Source organism: Laetiporus sulphureus, assembly GCF_001632365.1.
Source record: "Laetiporus sulphureus 93-53 unplaced genomic scaffold LAESUscaffold_54, whole genome shotgun sequence".
Taxonomy (NCBI): Eukaryota; Fungi; Basidiomycota; class Agaricomycetes; order Polyporales; family Laetiporaceae; genus Laetiporus; species Laetiporus sulphureus.
In genome coordinates, this window is record NW_024468563.1 from 160339 (window position 1) to 179417 (window position 19079).

General features: G+C 54.2%; 6 protein-coding genes across 6 annotated transcripts; 4 read left to right on the plus strand and 2 right to left on the minus strand.

Annotated features, from left to right (window-relative positions):
- Window positions 1–104: 104 nt before the first annotated feature.
- LAESUDRAFT_745256 (DUF21-domain-containing protein) lies at window positions 105–3519 on the minus strand (the record flags this gene model as incomplete). Its single annotated transcript, XM_040911362.1, has 10 exons — window positions 105–697; window positions 793–912; window positions 935–1042; window positions 1098–1164; window positions 1225–1833; window positions 1887–2342; window positions 2396–2492; window positions 3023–3196; window positions 3245–3376; window positions 3473–3519. 10 exons carry the CDS (start codon window positions 3517–3519, stop codon window positions 105–107), a joined length of 2403 nt encoding a protein of 800 aa, XP_040759631.1.
- A 2050-nt stretch (window positions 3520–5569) lies between these two features.
- On the plus strand, window positions 5570–7380 carry LAESUDRAFT_662913 (MFS general substrate transporter; the record flags this gene model as incomplete). Its single annotated transcript, XM_040905026.1, has 5 exons — window positions 5570–5797; window positions 5852–5993; window positions 6047–6314; window positions 6366–6619; window positions 6701–7380. The coding sequence occupies 5 exons, from the start codon at window positions 5570–5572 to the stop codon at window positions 7378–7380; spliced, it is 1572 nt and encodes a 523-aa protein (XP_040759632.1).
- Window positions 7381–8267: 887 nt separating this feature from the next.
- On the plus strand, window positions 8268–10056 carry LAESUDRAFT_815649 (uncharacterized protein). The gene is made up of 7 exons (XM_040914707.1): window positions 8268–8463; window positions 8523–8585; window positions 8641–8846; window positions 8913–9017; window positions 9080–9097; window positions 9156–9329; window positions 9651–10056. The coding sequence occupies exons 1-7, from the start codon at window positions 8319–8321 to the stop codon at window positions 9882–9884; spliced, it is 945 nt and encodes a 314-aa protein (XP_040759633.1). The 5' UTR covers window positions 8268–8318; the 3' UTR covers window positions 9885–10056.
- Window positions 10057–10615: 559 nt separating this feature from the next.
- Window positions 10616–12880, plus strand: LAESUDRAFT_706928 (FAD/NAD(P)-binding domain-containing protein). The gene is made up of 9 exons (XM_040906644.1): window positions 10616–10902; window positions 10956–11164; window positions 11225–11287; window positions 11343–11728; window positions 11788–11805; window positions 11862–12035; window positions 12103–12192; window positions 12260–12310; window positions 12361–12880. Exons 1-9 carry the CDS (start codon window positions 10871–10873, stop codon window positions 12682–12684), a joined length of 1347 nt encoding a protein of 448 aa, XP_040759634.1. The 5' UTR covers window positions 10616–10870; the 3' UTR covers window positions 12685–12880.
- A 404-nt stretch (window positions 12881–13284) lies between these two features.
- Window positions 13285–17515, plus strand: LAESUDRAFT_763333 (AAA-domain-containing protein; the record flags this gene model as incomplete). The annotated part of the gene is made up of 20 exons (XM_040913238.1): window positions 13285–13380; window positions 13436–13657; window positions 13710–13793; window positions 13852–13966; window positions 14021–14630; window positions 14690–14761; window positions 14813–14928; window positions 14991–15089; window positions 15143–15294; window positions 15345–15554; window positions 15609–15803; window positions 15863–15971; window positions 16030–16126; window positions 16181–16399; window positions 16458–16562; window positions 16622–16715; window positions 16786–17082; window positions 17139–17213; window positions 17278–17369; window positions 17428–17515. The coding sequence occupies 20 exons, from the start codon at window positions 13285–13287 to the stop codon at window positions 17513–17515; spliced, it is 3147 nt and encodes a 1048-aa protein (XP_040759635.1).
- Window positions 17516–17805: 290 nt separating this feature from the next.
- Window positions 17806–18549, minus strand: LAESUDRAFT_815652 (uncharacterized protein; the record flags this gene model as incomplete). The annotated part of the gene is made up of 3 exons (XM_040914708.1): window positions 17806–17979; window positions 18043–18234; window positions 18292–18549. 3 exons carry the CDS (start codon window positions 18547–18549, stop codon window positions 17806–17808), a joined length of 624 nt encoding a protein of 207 aa, XP_040759636.1.
- Between the last annotated feature and the right edge of the window lie 530 nt (window positions 18550–19079).

Here is a 19079-nt window from a genome sequence, read left to right on the forward strand (position 1 = left end):
AAGAAAGGAGAGAACGCCATATACAATCGCGGCAGTGCAGTCGAACGTCTCACCGCATTATCCATCCAGAAAACCGTACGCTCTACGTCGGAATCATCTCATCGTCAGTCATCAAAAGGGCTCTCACCCTTCTTCTCGCTCTCCGCGCTCTCCAGGCCCGCACTCATGTCGCGCTTGACCGCCTCGGCGACGACCAGACCGCTCCTCTCACCCGTCAACGGACTGCTCTTGTACCGCAATCCCTTCGGCGCAGGCAAGTTGCCCGCACCAGCCGACGCTGCACGCCGTTTCCGCTCAATCAGGATCGCCTGCTCGAGCGAGGGCGACGGGGACGAACTGCGGGATGTCGGCTTCGACGCTGCAGCGAGCGTCGCGTTTATGCTGGGCGGCGGGACAGCGGTCGCTCGCACGGGAGACGGAGAGAGTGGGACTGAAGGACGCGTCCGTGCGCTCGCTTCGGCACTCACGACTTGGGGTATCTTTGTAGGCGTCTCCACCTCCACAGTGTATGCATCTGCAATCCCAGTAGGGCCCAGCTGCTTCTCGTCTTCTGCTCTGCCTTGATCCGAGACCTCCGAAGGCGGAGATGTCACCACGACCACACCCTCAGGGACAGGAGCAGGGGTATTAGCACCATCTTTCTCCTTGTCGAGCGTCTCCTGATCCCTGGGAATGGGCGGCGCGCTGCTCGACCTCGCTATGCGCGACCCGATGCCCCTCAAGCTCAGCGCCTGCAGGCCTCGCAACGGAAGTCCGGATATCGCGAACTGCGTCGGCGTGCCAGTGCCAGACTTGGTATCTCCTGCGGAAGCATAGTCAGGGGTGACAGTTGGAGACGTCGATATGTCCGTGGAGGGCGTGGAGGCAGAAATGGCCGGATCGGCGGAGAGAGCGAGCTGAGGCGCGGAGCGTCTGCGGCGGAGGGGGCCGCCACCAGGTAACTTGACTTTGGCCTTGACTTTGGCCTCTACTCCGGCATACGACGACAAAAGAGGATGTCCCTGCGGATCGAACTCGTCGTAGATCTCCTCTCCAATCAGCTCTGCGTATCACATATCAGCAAGCTGTCCATGCACACATCGAACTGCCATGCATACCTTCTAGCACGTCTTCCAAGGTGATGATCCCCAAAGGCATGATCGCAGGATCGGTGATCTGCAGGAACTATTGACACGGCATATCATTAGCTTCCTAGATAATCACTCACGGAAATTGCCAACTCACCTCCTCCGCGCCTTCGATCGACAGTACAGCGTCAGCAGGAACATCTTGTTCATTGCCCCAGAAGCGAGCGCGCGGCAGAACCAAATTAGTCTTTTTGGCTTTGCTCTCCGCAAGCGCTTGCTCCTTATCCACGACACCCATCTCGAGATCGATATCCTCCGGCTTCTGGTTCTTGTGTTTCCGTCTACCGCGACGACTGAACGGTCGCAGGCCCTTGCGGCGGCCCTCGCTGTTGCGCGATGCCGCGTCGTCGCTCGTCTCATCCTGCTCTCGGAGCGTCTCTTCGTTTCCGCTGCTCTCACCCTCACCCTCACTGCGCTTACGGCGGATATGCGGCTTCCAGCGACTCTGGTGTTCGCCCTCATCTGCGCTGCTCTCCGCGTCGCTCTCGACGCCCTTGCGGAGCCGGTGCGTGAGCCCGTGCTTGACGACCTGTTTCACGCTCGCAGCGCGTTCGATGCTGAACCGTGACACGATAGCTATGTGCGACCGGCCCTCTTGGAACTTGTCTAGGATGCCGAGCAGCGACTCATTGTGCGGGACCAGCGGCACCTTATTCAGCGGTATGTTGCGGACTGGCGTCGCGTCCTTCGGGTCGAGAAGCACGCACTGGAGGCATTCGATTCAGAAGGAGTGACACAAGGTTCACACAATTGACTCACCTGCTTGACCAAGAGGATACCGACGACCTTCTTTGCCTTGATCATCTGTGATTTGCTGCCGACAATGCTTACGGCCTCGCTCGTCAAACCGTCGCCATTCTCGCTGCTCATGGCACCCACAACCGCCGGTGCAGGGATCTCAACCTCCTCGTACACCGGCACACGTGAGTGGCCCGTAAGGCAGATCTCGCGGAGCGTTTCATAGTCGAGGCGCGAGTTGATGCTGAGCATGAACACGTTCTCGATTGGCGTCATCGCCTGCTTCACAACCTTCTCCTGAAGGTCAAGCGCACCACCAATGATCGTCACTGTGTCTGTCTTCAAGTCACCACCGAGTTCACCAGCGTTCGAGTGCAATGCAATGAGCTCCTTGAGCTCTGCACGACGATACATGATACCATGGTGCTGGCCGAGGATGAATTCAAGCAGCTTTGCGACAGGATATGCGACGGGAGCCTGGAAAGGAGAGATCAGAGCGCGGACGATAAGTCAAGGATTATGCAACTCACGGCTGCCCACATGAGGACGCGAACAATGCCGGCCATCTTTGCGCCATAGAAAAGCCCATAGCGGGTGCAAAGCGACTGCGGGATGATTTCGGAGAAGCTGCATTCAAGAGATGGTCAGAAACAGTACGCGATGGGATAACAATAAAGGAAGAGCCCGTAGGACGTTGAAGTCAAAGGCGCTCCGCGATTAGAGGCTTGTCAATGACCCATGATGCACTCAATTCATATCCTCATGTGAGCGCTCATTGCACGTTATCATACCACGCTACTATCCCACGCGTTAAACCACGCCTCCACAGAGGACAATGAGATGAAGTCGCTTGGACGCGCAAGTCAATCGCCCAAGTGGGGCTGTCATATCACCCCCCCTCAACTCAAGTGAATGCCATGCGCAGGCACCAAGAAACATATGGATATCGGAGGGGCACTTTTGTCGAGGGCAATGCTATCAGACAGCGCATATTGCAAGCGTGCAATGGCCACCTCCAAATTTACGCATATCACGTGTATCGGGCCGCGAAGACACGCACCAATTACGAACGTGTCTGGTGGTCCTGCGCATAACTCGTGCCCGGAAGCGAAATGCTAATCGGACGAGCGTGCGAACGACGGAAGACGTGCACGTACATGACGATGAGGACCGTGCTGACGACGACACTCTGCACGCCACCGCCGAGGACGGGGTCAGATATCACGGGGAGAGTCTCGTTTACGACCATGTTGGCGAGTAGGAGAGTGACGAGGAGGAAGTGGCCATTCTTCCGAATGGGCTTGATCCTATTAGCATACTCCTTCTGCTTACTGCGAGGACAATCAGCGGCGGTTCAGATAACGATATAGACCACTCACGGAGTACCACTGATACTGAGCACGTTCAGTTGCGTCTCGTCGAGCGACATGTATCCCAGTGTCAGACCGGCAAAGATACCAGACAAGATAACGAGCACGGGGATGAGAATGGCGAAGACGATAAACTCCGTACTGCCATGTTCGATAGCTCGCTTTGCGTAGGAGTGAGTGTGCGTGGCGCTGGGCTGCAGAGAGGGAACATTGTGATTAATCGCCGCCTGTGCGAACGTGAACAACAACTGAGACGACCGTATGCGACCGAGCAGTGGTACCATTCGATGGAGAACGGAGGAAAGAATGAAGGCGGGTCACTCGCAGCACGCCCCCATTAAGTAACCGGCGGTCAGTCTCCGACGCTTATCACGCGACGTAACACAACGGCCGCGGATGTACAAGCTTTCAAACTCAGCTAAGCTGTGCGTTCCCACGCCTTTATTCGAATGAATGGGCGGTGTCTATGCCGCCGCCGGCACCGCTCGGCACGCAATCGTCACTGCCCGCCTCCTCACACATGAGGCATCTAGACCACAGCAGCTTATGAAACAGCATACGAATTGCGTATAAGTGTAGACTTCACAGGGAAAGAATCATTAGCTCAATTGCTGCCGAATAGAGCGCGGTGAACTACTGCGCGTTTCGCCTCCGCTCGGGATCTTCCGGTGGCGGCAGCAGGTTGAGACTCAGACTCAGGCCATGCCCGGAACCTCGTGAAGAACTGGTTGCGACCACAACGTTGATGAGTACATGGAAGACTGATTGTTTTGCATGAAAGAAAGGAACAGGGTATGAGGTGAGAACTGAAGCAGAGGTTCGAAGGAAATGAGCGTCAAGCCAACTCTAGAATCTACGGCTCCGATGCCAGAACCCTCTCTTGCTATCATTACAACCTGCATCCAGCTTCGCATCTAGGGCAATCCGGATTACTACGAACTTGGCTGACTCCGCGGACTTGAGGCGGCCGTACTTAGTCTCAAATTCGGCGGTGGATTTAGCTATCTTGTTCATCTGTTGCGAACTGTCGCAGAAGCTTCGACGAGTGACAGTCTACGACCAGCAATCGTGTCCATTGAATGATGAGCGTTAACTGATTGATGCTGCGCGAGCTGTTGCAGTGGACTAGCCTTGGGTGTTCTCAAACGAGCCAGTGCAACGATCGTGCTGGATGTATAGTAGGAGCATCCTGTCCAGTAGAAGTGCCGAATACACGGTACGCACTCAATTCGCCCAAGCATGCTTATCATCTTGCGTACTAGGTACCATTTCACTATCGATCAAGGTCGGATGCAAAACGGACTGTGGAGAAGATCGATAAGACTTCATAAATGCGGACAAAAGTCGCAGCGAGAGCGGCGTGGACGCATTAGCAAACGATTCACGACCCTCTGCGACGCTCTCCGCGAGCCAGTTATTCAAGGCACTTCATCTATTATTCATGAAAGTTAATTAGGGACCCGATGAAGCGGAATCCCACATCGGGCTCTTAGCAAAGAATGCTGTCAGCTGAACATCCAGTTCAGCTCCAATGCCACTTCTCCTGCGACAAGAATAGGTAATCTCATTGCTGTGTGAACCTTTGAGACATCACGAACAATTTTCCCTTAGTTACTATACCTGCATCTGCCAGCTTATGCAAAGCAAATAAGGCTATGAATGGAGGAAACATGCACATGATGTATTTTTTGGGTTCAGGCTTGGACCACAGCAAAGTGTCCCTTTATGTTACAGAAAGGATATTGTAAGTAGGTCAGAAATTCAGCCTTTCTCACCAAGTGGATGGGAACCTTCGGCAATAAACAGACTTACTAAGCTTATTGATCTTACATGTAAGTGCATCCAAGTCGAGAAGTCGGTTCAGCGAGCACAAGCCGATGAGGATTTTCTCCCGATGAGCCATCCTAGCGGCTGCTCATGTATTCCATCGACTCGACTATTATTCTGATCTTTAGACTGCTATGCATCATCTCGTGGGAGTTGGCGGCAATCACCGATCCAGAAGCTGGCCTCGGACTCTGAAACGGTGTCCACTGCGGCCACAGTCAAACGGGACGTATGCTGTGTGCGGCGCATCGGTTCCCCAAACAACCGTGTTGAATATGGAAATTAAAACTATAGGTTCGGTAAGTATAATCATGCCTCGGGAGGACCAGGAACTATCAAACTCACAATCGTTGGTTTATAGTCGGGGCGGAGCGCCGCCACAGCAGATTCCACCGGCTCTCTCGGCTATAGTACCTCACTCCACCCCACTCCTGACACGGCTCTTTCACGACGCTCTCATAGCTGTTTTCTCTCGTGTCGACGATACGAGTACGGTCTCATCAGAGCATGCCCCAACTCTTAAACACTGTCTTTGATCTTCCAGCTCCGCTGGCAAGGACCCTCACGCGAGGCTCCCATGAACCACAGAGCATAACGCCCGATGTCCGTCCCGAAGTCCAGATTTCAGATCGTGAGGCTCAGCCTGAGATAGCGCCAGCCAATGCAAGCGACGAGTTCAAGCTACCAAAGTTGACTTCTTTGATCATCGTTTTACTGGCGAGCGCATTGCTACAGGTAAATGCCACGAACTTCACGGTAGGTCTGCACAGCTGACGTGCATGTTGTCAGGTCTCCTTCTTTATCGTCGTGTCATCTTCTAATGAGTATGCCAAACATCTGGGTGGCACGTCTACGTTCTCCGGTCTGGTGATCGGTATTCCGACGGTATTCTCCGGGCTCGCTTTGGTCCCTTTGGCAAAGCTTGATGGCGGTGGGTGCTCACCAAAAGCCACGTTCTTTCGGTTACTGATCATGCCGTCAAAGGTGGATACAAGCGTCCTCTCCACTTTGCATGTGCTTCTGCGTTGCTTGGTAACGTGCTATACAGTCTGGCGTACTACGCCAACTTTCTGTATCTCATACTGATTGGCCGAATCGTGTCCGGATTTGGCTTTACATTCTGGATGTATTCGAAGCGATACTGCTCGGATCCCAGGATCGTCGGTGTACGACGGAGAACGATGCTGGCCGGCTGGCTCGTGCTGGGTCAGGGTGTCGGCTTCAGCGTTGGCCCGTTCGTTGGTGGTCTTCTGTAGGTACCTGTTAGTGATGAGATCATGACAACTATTGATTTGTCGTCTAGTTACAAAGTCGGCTTCTCAAACGCCGTCTTCAATGGGTACACCAGCCCGACATGGGTATTGTCGGCCCTCTGGGCTGTGTTCTGGCTTGTTGCAGCACTGCTGTACGAGGATGTTCCCCCAAAGCCTCCTGCAGGCACGCAGGTTGAACTTCAATCTGCGTCGCCTTCTCGCAATAGACAACAGACGCTTAGGAACAAAAGCTCGCGGGATATCACAAGCGAAGGAATCGTTGTTCCGCACGAAGAGACCCCGCGTGCTCCCGACGCGTCCTACGGATCAGCCAGTGGCACGCTTACCCCTCGCCAGCCATCGGCAGCTCCTTCCGAGGAGAAAGCCTCGTCTACCGAAATTATCGTGGCCGCCCCTTCAGATGACATGAACACCGACACTGTGCAGCCAACGCCGATGCGCATGTCTGCTGCCCAGTGGGGAGTGACCGCGACTATGTGTTGGTTTGCCATGACCTGCTTCTTCATTTTGGGAGCATGGGAGGCCAACATCCCGGTCTTCACCGAGTCGAACCTACGCGTCAACCCGTTCCACTTCAGTCCTTCCGCCGCAGGCAACCTCATTGCGCTCGGCGGGATATGCACGATCCCGTTCCTGCTTGTGAACCTCGTCGCCGCGCGGCGGGTGCAGGACAGGCACACGCTCGCTGTCGGGTCTGGGCTCGGCCTCGTGGGGCTGCTGATCGCCATCGGCATCCTGCGCGGAAACGCGGTGAACTATGGTAGCCTGTTTATATGCTGGTTCCTCGTCGCGCTCGGGTTCAACCTCGCGAGCACGGTCACGCTTAGCTTGCTCTCGAAGCAGCTGCCGGGTGAGTGGAATATGCGCATCAGTATGGCGATCCAGTATAGCAACTATACGGGGCGCGTGTGCGGCGCGGTGTGGGGAGGTGCGGGCACGAAGGTCGGGATGCTGAGCTATGTCGGGCTGCAGATCGCCTTGGTAGGTATCGGGGCGGTGATGTTCTCTACGCTGTGGAAGCAGTTGAAGGCCAAAACCGGATGAGATCTATGAAGATATATAGAGCTGTATAATGTGTCATAATAGTGCACTGGAATGGTTGGTGTTGCTTTCTTGTGCGTTTGCACCCAATGCTGATGTTCGCTCGCAGATATTTGTTTGATGTTTACACGATGATTACTCGATAAATCGATGCCGCAATTGAAAGCCGCGGCAATGCTCCATAGTCAAGATGGGATGTGCACTTCGCAGATGATCGTGCACTACCATGCGTGGCGCGTCGAAGTCGTGTGCTGAGACTTTTACTCCGTTCTCTACTGGTTCTTTGCTTCTGCCTACGCAGGGCTTGTCATGCGGAGATGCGACACCGCAATACTAAGAATACTTATCGCAGCAAGCTTCTCGGCTGCAGTAGCCATGATGCAGTTAAGTTATGTCGTATCCGAATGATTGCCTCACCGCTCTCTTTTTGTATGCTAACGACCGCTTCAAGGTAAAGACAGATAACGTCCACTGGATATCAACTCGCGTGCAAACAACGAGGATGGTCCCTAGGCCCTGTGATTCATCACTGACCATGTCAGCCATCTCACTCGTCCCCGATCATGCCATTCACGTGTGCTATCTCTTCAGACTCCTTGGGATAGAGTTCGCACTTGCAAGCATCTCGCGCCATTGTATCAGCGCCAACACGTCTTCTATTTGTCCTCGCTGACTGATAGTCGTAGCAGCTTGCATACAGCATGCAGAAGTGCTGCGTCATCGGGCGTTGCTATCAACCAGTGTATAATACATGAGGACCTTTGGTCAAAGTACTCCAGCATGTCCACAGCTATGACTGAGCCCTAGTTCAAGATTGCGATCGTGTAAGTCATGTTATGTTCAGCGGATTCACTCCTGCTGAACTCTTCTGTCACAGCGGTGCTGGAATTGGAGGATTGTGCTTCGCACTATCGCTCCACAGATCATGCGCTAACGTCTCCATGGACATCTACGAGTCGACTGCCGTGCTTTCTGGAGTCGGCGCTGGAATAGGCGTGTCGCCTAGAGTGTGGCAGATCTTGAAAGAGCTCGGACTAGAAGACGATCTTCTGTCCATCACACACATGAAGGATGGGCAGGTAGCTCGTGCGTGCACTTATGGATGTTCACGACGAGACGAAACTGACGCTCTACACTTTGCATAGCGCATTCCATGGTATACAGAAAGGCAGATCAGCCGCAGGGCATTTTCGTAGGGAAGATAGAATGTAAAGTCTGAACACTCATTGCTCCGGTTGCGCGCTCACGCTTTGATTGGTATAGCACCATTTGTGACGTACCACAGGGCCCACTTTCAGAAAGTCCTTAACAAACATCTCCCCGACCCATGCAAGCTGCATATGTCCAAGCGCTTGACGACCTATGTCACGATGGATACCAGCGAGATACGTCTGCAATTCGCAGACGGCTCTTCGGTGACTTGCAACGTCCTCGTTGGCTGCGATGGCATCAGATCAACCGTTCGCGATGTACTGTAAAGTTCACAAGCCAAACAAGCTGGAAACGACGCCAGGGTTTCCGAATTGATGGCAAAGGCCAAGCCAGTGTGGACTGGGAAGATCATGTATCGTAGTCTCGTTCCCAAGGACGTGCTCGAAGCTGCATCTCCGGGAAATCCGCTCTCACAAGAAGTGCGCATAGTAAGGTTGCCTCCTCTCTCCACTAGTCTGCTGCCCTCATGGATATCTTCGACACGCCACAGAGTATGGGCAAAGACAGGGTATGGCTCTTTACCCACTTTCTGAGAATACCAAGGCGATGGGCCGACTGCGTTCTAGTGTGTCATCACATATCCGATTTCGCAAGGCCAACAGATCAATTTCGGCGCACACGTATATGAACCTGCATTAGAAGGCACACCGTACAACAATCCCTGGATGCACAAGTGCGCAAAGGAGGAGTTCATCGGGGCTTTCTCTATGTTCGAGTCCCATATGCAGGATCTGTTGAACGTACGCTGCTTGAAACCTATCGTTCCTTCTTTTTGACGACGTTCTTCCTTGCACTCATATCAGTGTCTTGGAGATGTCTCTGCATGGGCGGATCATGCCCTTCCGCCGTAGCCTGCCTACGTGGGCGATCGTGTTGGATTCTTGGGCGATGCGGTCAGTATCATCCTCATCCTACTTATAGTCGGTTAGCATTCATGTCGATGCAACCATGAATATCTAGGCCCACGCGATGACTCCCTTCCAAGGTGCGGGAGCTGGGCAAGCAATGGAGGAACGTGATCGCGCCCATTTATCGTGCACCCTGCTGAGTCTCCGAACAAGGACGGCTTCGTCCTGGCCGCCATACTCGCGCATCTTCGCGTTACGCGGGAAACGGTTCCCCAAGCTCTGCAGGTTTACGACCAGATCCGGCGTCCTTTCTCGCAATCGGTAGCAGCGAAGTCACGAGCTGTAGGGCACATATTCGACCTGCGGGGTGAGGGCATGGAGAAGCTGACGTTGGAGGAAAGCATCGCTGGCGGCGTGTCCAAGGAGCAGTTGGAGCAGATGGAATAGACGCTGCAAGGCATGTTTGACTGGTTGAAGGACACCAGCGTGATGCCTGATCGCGACAGAGCTCTGGAGATATTGGACCTCCAGTTTTCGTCATCACGCCTCGCAGAGCCCGGATTCACTGTGTCTCGCTATGCTCGTCTTTGATCCGTCTCCTAGTCCCTATCTATGGCCCGTTATTAGGACAGCAGACAGTAGGTTTGCGACAGGCACTTGTGTCCATAGTTCGCATTGCTCATTCGTCTTCAGCGGCCACAAAACCTGGCAGTGCACATGTCTTTGGTCTCGTCAGCAGACAATTGTCCGGTAACGAGGGCCGAGAGGTGGAGGCCTATATTGGCTGGACTGGCATGGCCGCTGCGTCTTCCTCTGCCCACTATCAGTCGGGATGATCGTGCACCACTTATGCACGCGCCGGAGTCGTGTGTTGAGACTTTTTACCGTGTTCTCCATGGCTTCTTTGCTTCTACATCAGCAGGGTTTGTTATGCGGAGATACGGCGCCGAAAGATTAAGACTACGCGCCGCAGCAAGTTTCTCGGCCGCAGTAGCCACGATGCAGGTGGGTGCATCCGAATGATTGCTTCATCCGCTCTGGTTTTGTATGCTAACGACCGCTTCAAAGTAAAGACAGACAACGTCCATTGGACATCGACTCGCATGCAAACAATGAAGATGTTAGCTAGGCCCTGTGATTATGCCGGCCATTCAGCCATCTGACTCGTCTCCGGCCATGCCATCCACGTGTGCTATTTCTAGAAACACTTTGGGGTAGAGTTCGCACTTGCAAACGTCTGCCGCCACTGTCTCGGCATCAAAATGTCTTCTATTGCTGACTGACAGGCGTGGCAACATTGATTCAGCAAGCAGGAATGCCGCGTCAGCGGCCGTTGCCATCGGCCAGCTCGAAGCAGACATCGTCGATCAGTTGTAGGATCAGTATATGATATATGAGGACTTATATCAAGTTGATCAAGTACCTCGAGAGACATGGCTGAGCCCAAGTTCAAGGTTGCGATCGTGTAAGCCATGACAGAATCAGCGGATTGACTGCTGCTGAACTTTTCTATCGCAGCGGTGCTGGAATCGGAGGACTCTGCTTCGCACTCTCGCTCCACAGGTCACTCGCTAATGTGTCTGTGGACATCTACGAGTCGACTACCGTGCTTTCTGAGGTCGGCGCTGGAATAGGCGTGTGGCCAAGAGTGTGGAAGATCCTGAAAGAGCTCGGACTGGAAGATGATTTTCTGTCCATCACACACATGAAAGATGGGCAGATAGCTCGTGCGTGCACTTATGGATGCCCAAGACGAGACGAAACTGATGCTCTAGACTTTTGCGCAGCACATTCCTTGATATACAGAAAGGCAGATCAGCCACAGGGCATTTTCGTGGCAGAGACCGAAAGTAAAGTCTAACCACTCACTGCCTCGGTTGTGCGCTCACGCTTTGATCGTTTCAGGTCCATTTGTGACGTATCACAGAGCACAGTTTCATAAAGTCCTCAAGAAACATATTCCGGACTCGTGCAAGCTGCATTTGTCCAAGCGACTGACGAGTTACGCCACAAAGGACTCCGGCGAGATAGGTCTACAATTCGCTGACGGCTCTTCTGGGACCTGCGACGTCCTTGTTGGCTGCGATGGCATCAAATCAACCGTTCGCGATGTGCTGTATCGTTCACTTGCTGAACAAGCCAAAGAAGCTGGAGACGACGCCAAGGCTTCCGAATTGCTGGCAAAGGCCAAGCCGGTATGGACCGGGAAGATCATGTACCGTAGTCTTATTCCCAAGGACATACTCGAAGTTGCATCTCCGGGTAACCCGCTTTCACAAAAACCGCATATGGTAGGTCGCCTTCTTTCCGCTAGTCTGCTGTACTCATGGACATTTTCGATGCGTCACAGTGTATGGGCAAAGACAGGGTATGCCTCATTTCCATCTTTTGGCAGTATTAGCGCGATGTCCGACTACGTTCTAGTTTGTCATCACATATCCGATTTCGCAAGGCCAACAGATCAACTTCGGCGCGTACGTATCTGAACCTGCGTTAGAAGGCACACCGTACAACAGATCCTGGACGCGAAAATGCGCAAAGGAGGAGTTCATCGAGACTTTCTCTATGTTCGAGTCCCATATGCAGGATCTGTTGAACGTACGCTGATTCTTGCAACCTATCGTTTTCTTCTCTTTGACGATGATGTTTCTTGCATTCATATTAGTGTATTGGCGAGGTCTCTGCATGGGCGATTCATGTCCTTTCGCCGTTGCCCACATACGTGGACAATCGTGTTGCACTCTTGGGTGATGCGGTCAGTATCATTCTAATCCTACTCATAGTCGGTTAGCATTCATGCCGATGCAACCGTGGGTATATAGGCACACGCGATGACTCCCTTCCAAGGTTCGGGAGCTGGGCAAGCAATTGAGGTAAGCGGTCGCACCTGTATATCGCGCATTTTACTGACTCTCCGAACAAGGATGGCTTCGTCCTGGCCGCCGTACTCGCACATCCTCGCGTCACGCGCGAGACGCTCCCGCAAGCGCTGCAGGTTTACGACCAGATCCGGCGTCCTTTTTCGCAGTGGGTGGCGACAAATTCGCGAGCCGCAGGGCAGATATACGACCTGCGGGGCGAGGGAATGGAGAAGCTGACGTTGGAGGAAAGCATCGCTGGCGGCGTGTCCAAGGCGCAGTTGGAGTCGATGGAAAAAACTCTGCAAAGCATGTTTGAGTGGTTGAAGGACGGCAGCGTGTTACCTGATCGAGATAGAGCTCTGGAAATATTGGAGGTCACGGTTTGAAGTTGAAACAAGGTCGACGAGAATATAATCAATGGGTACACAAGATCTACGAAGCTGTTTATGGCGTTGATATTAGAGCGTAGCTATGAATGGATTCGGGATGTGGCGCAGGGACATCTCCAGTGTCAATATTCCCTGTATATATATACGCACACTCGTGTTGATACCACCGTTCAGCGAGCTATGACGGGATTTTCAACGCACGTTAACGTTAAAGTGGCAATTAATCAATACCGTTGGTGGCGTTCATTCTCAGTGAAGTAACACCATTACACATTTGTATCCTGAGAACTAGGATTAAAATTGCATGTCCATTGCCGCACTGTTCCATCTATCCTTGCTCGTACCTCTGTCATTTGTCGTGTAGGATGCGAAACGAAATGGTTTGCCGTACAATGTCCTACGGGAGCCCCAGCGGATCACGAGCCTCGTAGTACTTACTCCCAATTTAGTAATCGAGGACGTTCACCTCGACCGCGAGGTCTACCTGACAAGGACTTTGAGCTATATGTTATATGAACTCGTCGTTGCTGGACGTACAACCTGAGCTGTGCTTGATTGCTACTGTAACACGCTTGTTCACCTCCATATTTCGACACCATGCCTCGCCGAGCCCGGATTCACTGTGTCTCGCTACGCTCGTCTTTGGTTCATCTTCCGGTCTCTATCTACGGTCCACTATTAGAACGGCAGATAGTAGGTTTGCGACAGGTACTTGTATCCATAGCTTGCATCGCTCATTCGTCTGCAGCGGCCGCAGAACCTTGCAGTGCACTTGTCTTTGGTCTCGTCAAGCAGACGATCGTCCGGTAATGAGAGCCGCAAGGTGGAGGCTTATGTCGGCTGGACTGGCATGGCCGCTGCATCTTCCTATGCCCACTATCAGTCCGGAGGGTCCAGTGAGAAGGGGTTGGAAACGATTGAGATCGACCCGCAGTATGCCGAGAGCCTCGGGTTTGCCTTGGGAGACGTGGTGAGTAATGTTGTATCTTCTAGAGACCTTGTTATAACGAGATGTTGTGAAGGTGGAGATTGCTCTTTTACATGACCTTCCTTCTGCAACGTCTGTGACCGCAGAACCAGTAACTTCGGATGACTGGGAGATCATCGTGAGTGCTGCTCGTCCGATGGCATTACTATCCATTCACTCTGTGCTGAACATGTTAGGAAATACACGCTTCGCACGTGGAGGAAACTCTTCTCTCCCAGGTCAGAGTCGCCGTAGTAGGGCAGGAGATCGATGTCTGGGTCATGGGTCGCACCAGAGTCCGGCTGAAAGTCGGTCAGTGTATTGAAGTAGTCCGTGAAGGCAACACGAATGCTGACATGACTGCAGTGTCTCTCGAGCCGCGTGGAAGAGCGGCGCTGTTAGCCACAAACACTGAAGTGAGCATAGCACCAAAGCCTCATGCGAAGTCATCGGCGGCAGGGCGCGGCCGTTCGGTGAACGGTGAGTCCCCACGCCCAAAGCACCACATCGCCAAAGGGAAGACGGACGGTTTCAGCACTGACAAGGGCATGTCCGAGGCCAAGCCGCAGGCGAAGAAGAGGCCAGCACGGACAATGCGGGTCTTGCCGCGACGGAACGTGCCTTCACCGACATCCTCAGACGCTTCGCCAGATCTCGTCATAGCGTACGTATCTCGAGCTACGCTAGCTGCGCTCAATACAGACTCTGCCGCTGTGTCTGAGCTACACAGCTGGAAAGCGACTCTGCGGCGCTTGCCGCCGCCTGCAGATCCCTCACAAGATTCCTCGTCAAGTGCTACATCTATACCTCCAGCACCTCGGATACTCAAACCTAACGGAGACAAGGGGGCAGAGAAGCCACCCGTGGCTCAAGATGACGAAGTGATCTTGACTTGGTCAGCTGCAATTCCGATACCGGAGGGGCATATTATGCTTCAAGGTAATGTGGACGGCATCGAAGACTTTGATCTCGTCCGGTGAGCTTGTTTCCAAGGCGACTCAGCTTTCCTCTCATATCAAATGTGCCCTTCGCTAGCGTATCCTTCATCAAAGAACATGTACTGCTTTCAGCGGAAGAGTTTCAGCTTGAGGACGCTGAAAACGAACCGTACGTAGCATACATTGTATCTATGCGCACTTTGTGGCTAATGGAGAACAGTCCAGAAACGAAGCGCAGGCACGGCCTAGCGGGCGTTGATGACATCCTGACCACATGCACGCAATTCTGCCTCACGCATTTTGCGCTGCACGCCTTCAGCGGAAGGATTCGCGGGAGTACGTTATCTCATCACTCTAGTTTTATATTCGCACTGACGAGCAATTGATCGCCCGTCCAGCGCCTGGATTAATCGTAACAGGGCGTTCCGGTGCGGGGAAGACGTCGCTCGTGCGTGCCGTTGCAGACTCCATGCAGGAAGATTCCCGGACATTAGCTTGTGAGTACGCGTGCCATCGTGATCAACGGCTTCTGAAAATCCGTCGATCACAGACATACTGTACGTCGATATAGCAAAGTACTACGAAGCACCGATAAGCAAAATCCGCTCGTACTTCAAATACTGGATGGACAAGGCGGCGTGGCATCGGCCATCCGTGCTCATTCTGGACAACATCGATAAACTGATGGGCGCAGAACTCGAGGTGCGTTGACGAGTGCATGTCTTCACGAATGTGTCTCACGTTGTCTGCAGCATGCAGATTCCTTCCGCAGCCGACACATCGCTGAGTTGTTCCTGTCAACCTTTGGACGCTCCGCGCGCACTGCAGCGCCCAATGCGAACGGCGTAATCCTCCTCGCCACCGCCGAATCACAGGCTGCGTTGCATCCGTCACTCAACTCCTCGCATCTATTCCAGGAGGTCGTCGCGCTCAAGCCGCCAGGGAAGGACGCTAGACGAGACGTGAGCGTGAACGCGGGCTGGACTCATCCGTGAAACTGATGGAGTGCGTTTTAGATTCTCGCGCAGCTGGTGCGGGAGCGCATGAACACGTCGAATATCGTGCAAGACCTTTCTGCGCCACTGAACTTCACGGCGCTGGCGACGCAGACGGAGGGATATTCGGCGACGGATCTCAAGGACTTCGTGGCGAGGGCGGTGCATCGCGCTGCTATTCGGTCGACTGGGCTGGATGACAGCGAGAGTTCTTCTGTGCGTGGCTGATTGTTTCGTACATTCTTCTGGCTTTTGAACAGTGTTTGCGAGGATAGACTGCGCTGCTCCATGCAGACTTCGCATCGGCGCAAGTGGACTTTGTTCCGTTGTCGTTACGTGATGTCAAATTGCAGAAGTCCGAAGTCGAGTGGGCTGACGTCGGAGGTAAATCGTGTCCATTACTCGTCCGCCAAGGGCGTCAGCTCAATCATTTGTGTTCCAGGACTGCGTGAAACGAAGCGAGTGCTCCGTGAGACTCTAGAGTGGCCGACCAAGTACGGGCCTATCTTCGCCCAGTCTCCATTGCGCCTGCGTTCTGGGTAAGCCCATCATCATGAGACATGCGGGGGCATGTTTGCTAATATGTATGGTAGACTATTGCTGTATGGGTACCCAGGATGCGGGAAGACGCTCCTCGCATCGGCCGTCGCGAAGGAATGCGGGCTCAACTTCATCAGCATCAAAGGCCCGGAGTTGCTCAACAAGTACATCGGTGCCAGCGAGAAGTCGGTGCGGGATCTGTTTGAGCGTGCAAGCGCAGCGAAGCCTTGCGTGCTGTTCTTCGACGAGTTTGACTCTATCGCACCGAAAAGGTCAGTGCCTCTTCTCTTGACGCTTGGATGGCGCCGCTGACTGTCGAGATTTTCACAGAGGTCATGACAGTACTGGAGTCACGGACCGCGTGGTTAATCAGCTGTTGACGCAGATGGACGGTGCGGAGGGTCTTGAGGGTGTCTATGTCCTCGCTGCTACAAGGTATCGTCTCACTCTCGTCTATGACCAGGCTGAAGCACGCTTACGTGCAATGATGGCAGTCGGCCCGACTTGATAGATTCTGCCTTGCTGCGTCCAGGCCGTCTGGACAAATCGCTCCTCTGCGACATGCCGAATACAGAAGAACGTCGGGAGGTGCGCCTATCGCTCTGACTGTGCCCTTCCCTGCGCTCAATGCTCACGCCTAACGCATATCCATTCGCAGGTCCTCGAAACGCTTGGGCGCAAGACGACCATCGCGCCCTCTGTCAACCTCGACGCCCTCGCGCGCGACACGGAGGGCTTCTCGGGCGCGGACCTGCAGGCGCTCGTGTACAATGCGCATCTGGAAGTCATCCACGATACCATCTCGTCGCACGCGATCAACGGGACTGCGAACGGAGCTGATCACACGTCCGAGCAAGACGACTCAGAGCCTGTGGAGTACACCGTCCTCGGAATGACTGATGCAGAACAGGCGCGCGTGCTCTCAAGGGCGGAGGAGTCTGCGTTCCAGAAGCGGGTGAGCAGCGCTGTCGGGTTGATTTGAGAATGTGCTGATTGGATTGTGTGTGATAGTTGCAGCAGGTATTGAGGAAGCCGGACGCGGCGAAAACTGCGCCAGGCGGACCAGGAGGCGATGTGGGCAGGCCGGTGAGCTCGATCTCTGAGTGCCGCTCGCGCGAGTGCTGAACGTTGTCCTTATGTGACCGCTTAGAAACATGAGATCACGGAGGAGCACCTGCGCAGGGTGTTCAAGACGACCCGGCCATCTGTTCCCCCAGAGGAACGCGTACGGCTGGAACGGATGTGCGTACTATTCGCGGCAGGATCGTTACGACTGATCATGATGTGCTCAATTCGTTAGATACCGTATGTTCATCTCGGATCGGAGTGGCGAGATGCCTCTTCCTCCGGAAGGGACGGATGTGGGCAGCAGGATGACACTTATGTAGGCGTTGGCGTTGGTGAGTATTCCCCAAATTATCTGAAATGTCGCGTCAACCCGACTGGAATGATGTTCAGGGACATTACTAGCGATCGGTCAACGAGCAAATTATCAGTATCGACTACACAAATGTACAATTAACAACTATGACAGCACCGATAGGTATGCTACGAAAGCAAGGCGATTTACAGCGGGATTATAAGGCAGGAAAGTAGTGGGGGTCCGAGTGTCCGAAGCACCCAAGAGGCGTATGCGTCATCGCTCGTTTCAGCTCGTGAAGTGCTTCCCTGAGCACCTTCAGCCCTCGTAGGGAAGAAGGTATACGCGCACGGGGTAGCAAGAGTCATAGGTGTACAGTGTGTTGTTCGTGCTCGGCGCGTAGACCAGATTGTTCTGCGTGCCGGCGAGGCAGAGCGAGAAGTTGTCTGCGTCGTTGTTCACCGCGAGGACAGCATAGTCCTCCGATTCGTCCTGGAGCGGGTCCGGGATCAGTATTCGGCGTGATGAGAGGTATGCTAGAGGTGCTCTACTCACCGCTGCGCAGTAGATCTCGGCGACCGTGGGGTTGCTCTCGGCGATAGTGACGATGAAGTGGACCTCATCGCCCTCGTTGACGGCAAAGTCGTATGCTCCGAGGCCATTCTCGCTGGAGCTGGGCTGGGGGTAGAGCCCGCCGTCCGTCAACGTGAAGTACGGCCACTGATTTGAGCCCCACGACTCGTATGTCTGTGTAGGCATCGATGAGACACGCCGACATTATCTAGAGCAAGGGGTGCTACTCACCGAGATGACCCACTCACTCGCCGCAGGGCTAGTACCTGGCGGGCCCCATGCGAGCACGAGCGGCACACCGGTGTCGTTCGCGTTGGACTGCGTGAGGTTGTACGCCGCGAGCGTGAAGTTGTATGACGGCGAGGCGGTGGAGCCGTCGGGGAGGCCGACGCAGGATGCGCTGGTGTTCCAGCGGGACTGCAGCGTGGGGAGGGCGAGCGAGGAGCCCGCGAGGAGGGCAGTGGCGAGGGACAATGCGTATGCGAACATTATGATCGTTAATTAGACGTTAAACAGGGGGTATTAAGATCTTTGTTTGAGTGGAGAAGGTGGAGTGGATAGAGTGTCGTGAGTGACGGCTTCTGGGGGTGCGGGTATTTATGCTGTGCGCAACTTGGGGCGGGTCCGGATTGGCCGCCCCCGGCAGGGTACCAAGCGTTGCGTTGTGTGTCTCCGCGTCGGGCCCTGGGCTGTGGCGGTGAGGTGCAAAGATGACGCATCGCATATCAAAATGGTCGGCACAGCGTAATAGAGTAGTCCATCGAGAGCCCGTTTCATCGCGCTTGGCGAAGACGACGGAGGCCTCATTGGCCGGCACGCGTACACGGCGGGGAGGCAGCCCAGCCGGCGCCCAGAGCGGGGAATGCAGCCCACACCCGGCACGGGCATGTGCGTCGGCGCCGAAACGCCGCTCGTCGTGGTCGGTTGTGCGCTGTTGGCGGCGACGTGAAACCCAGTAGGTTATGCGGTCAATGCATGCGGCAGTGTCCGAGAGATGGCGGCAGTGTCACAGGATCGCG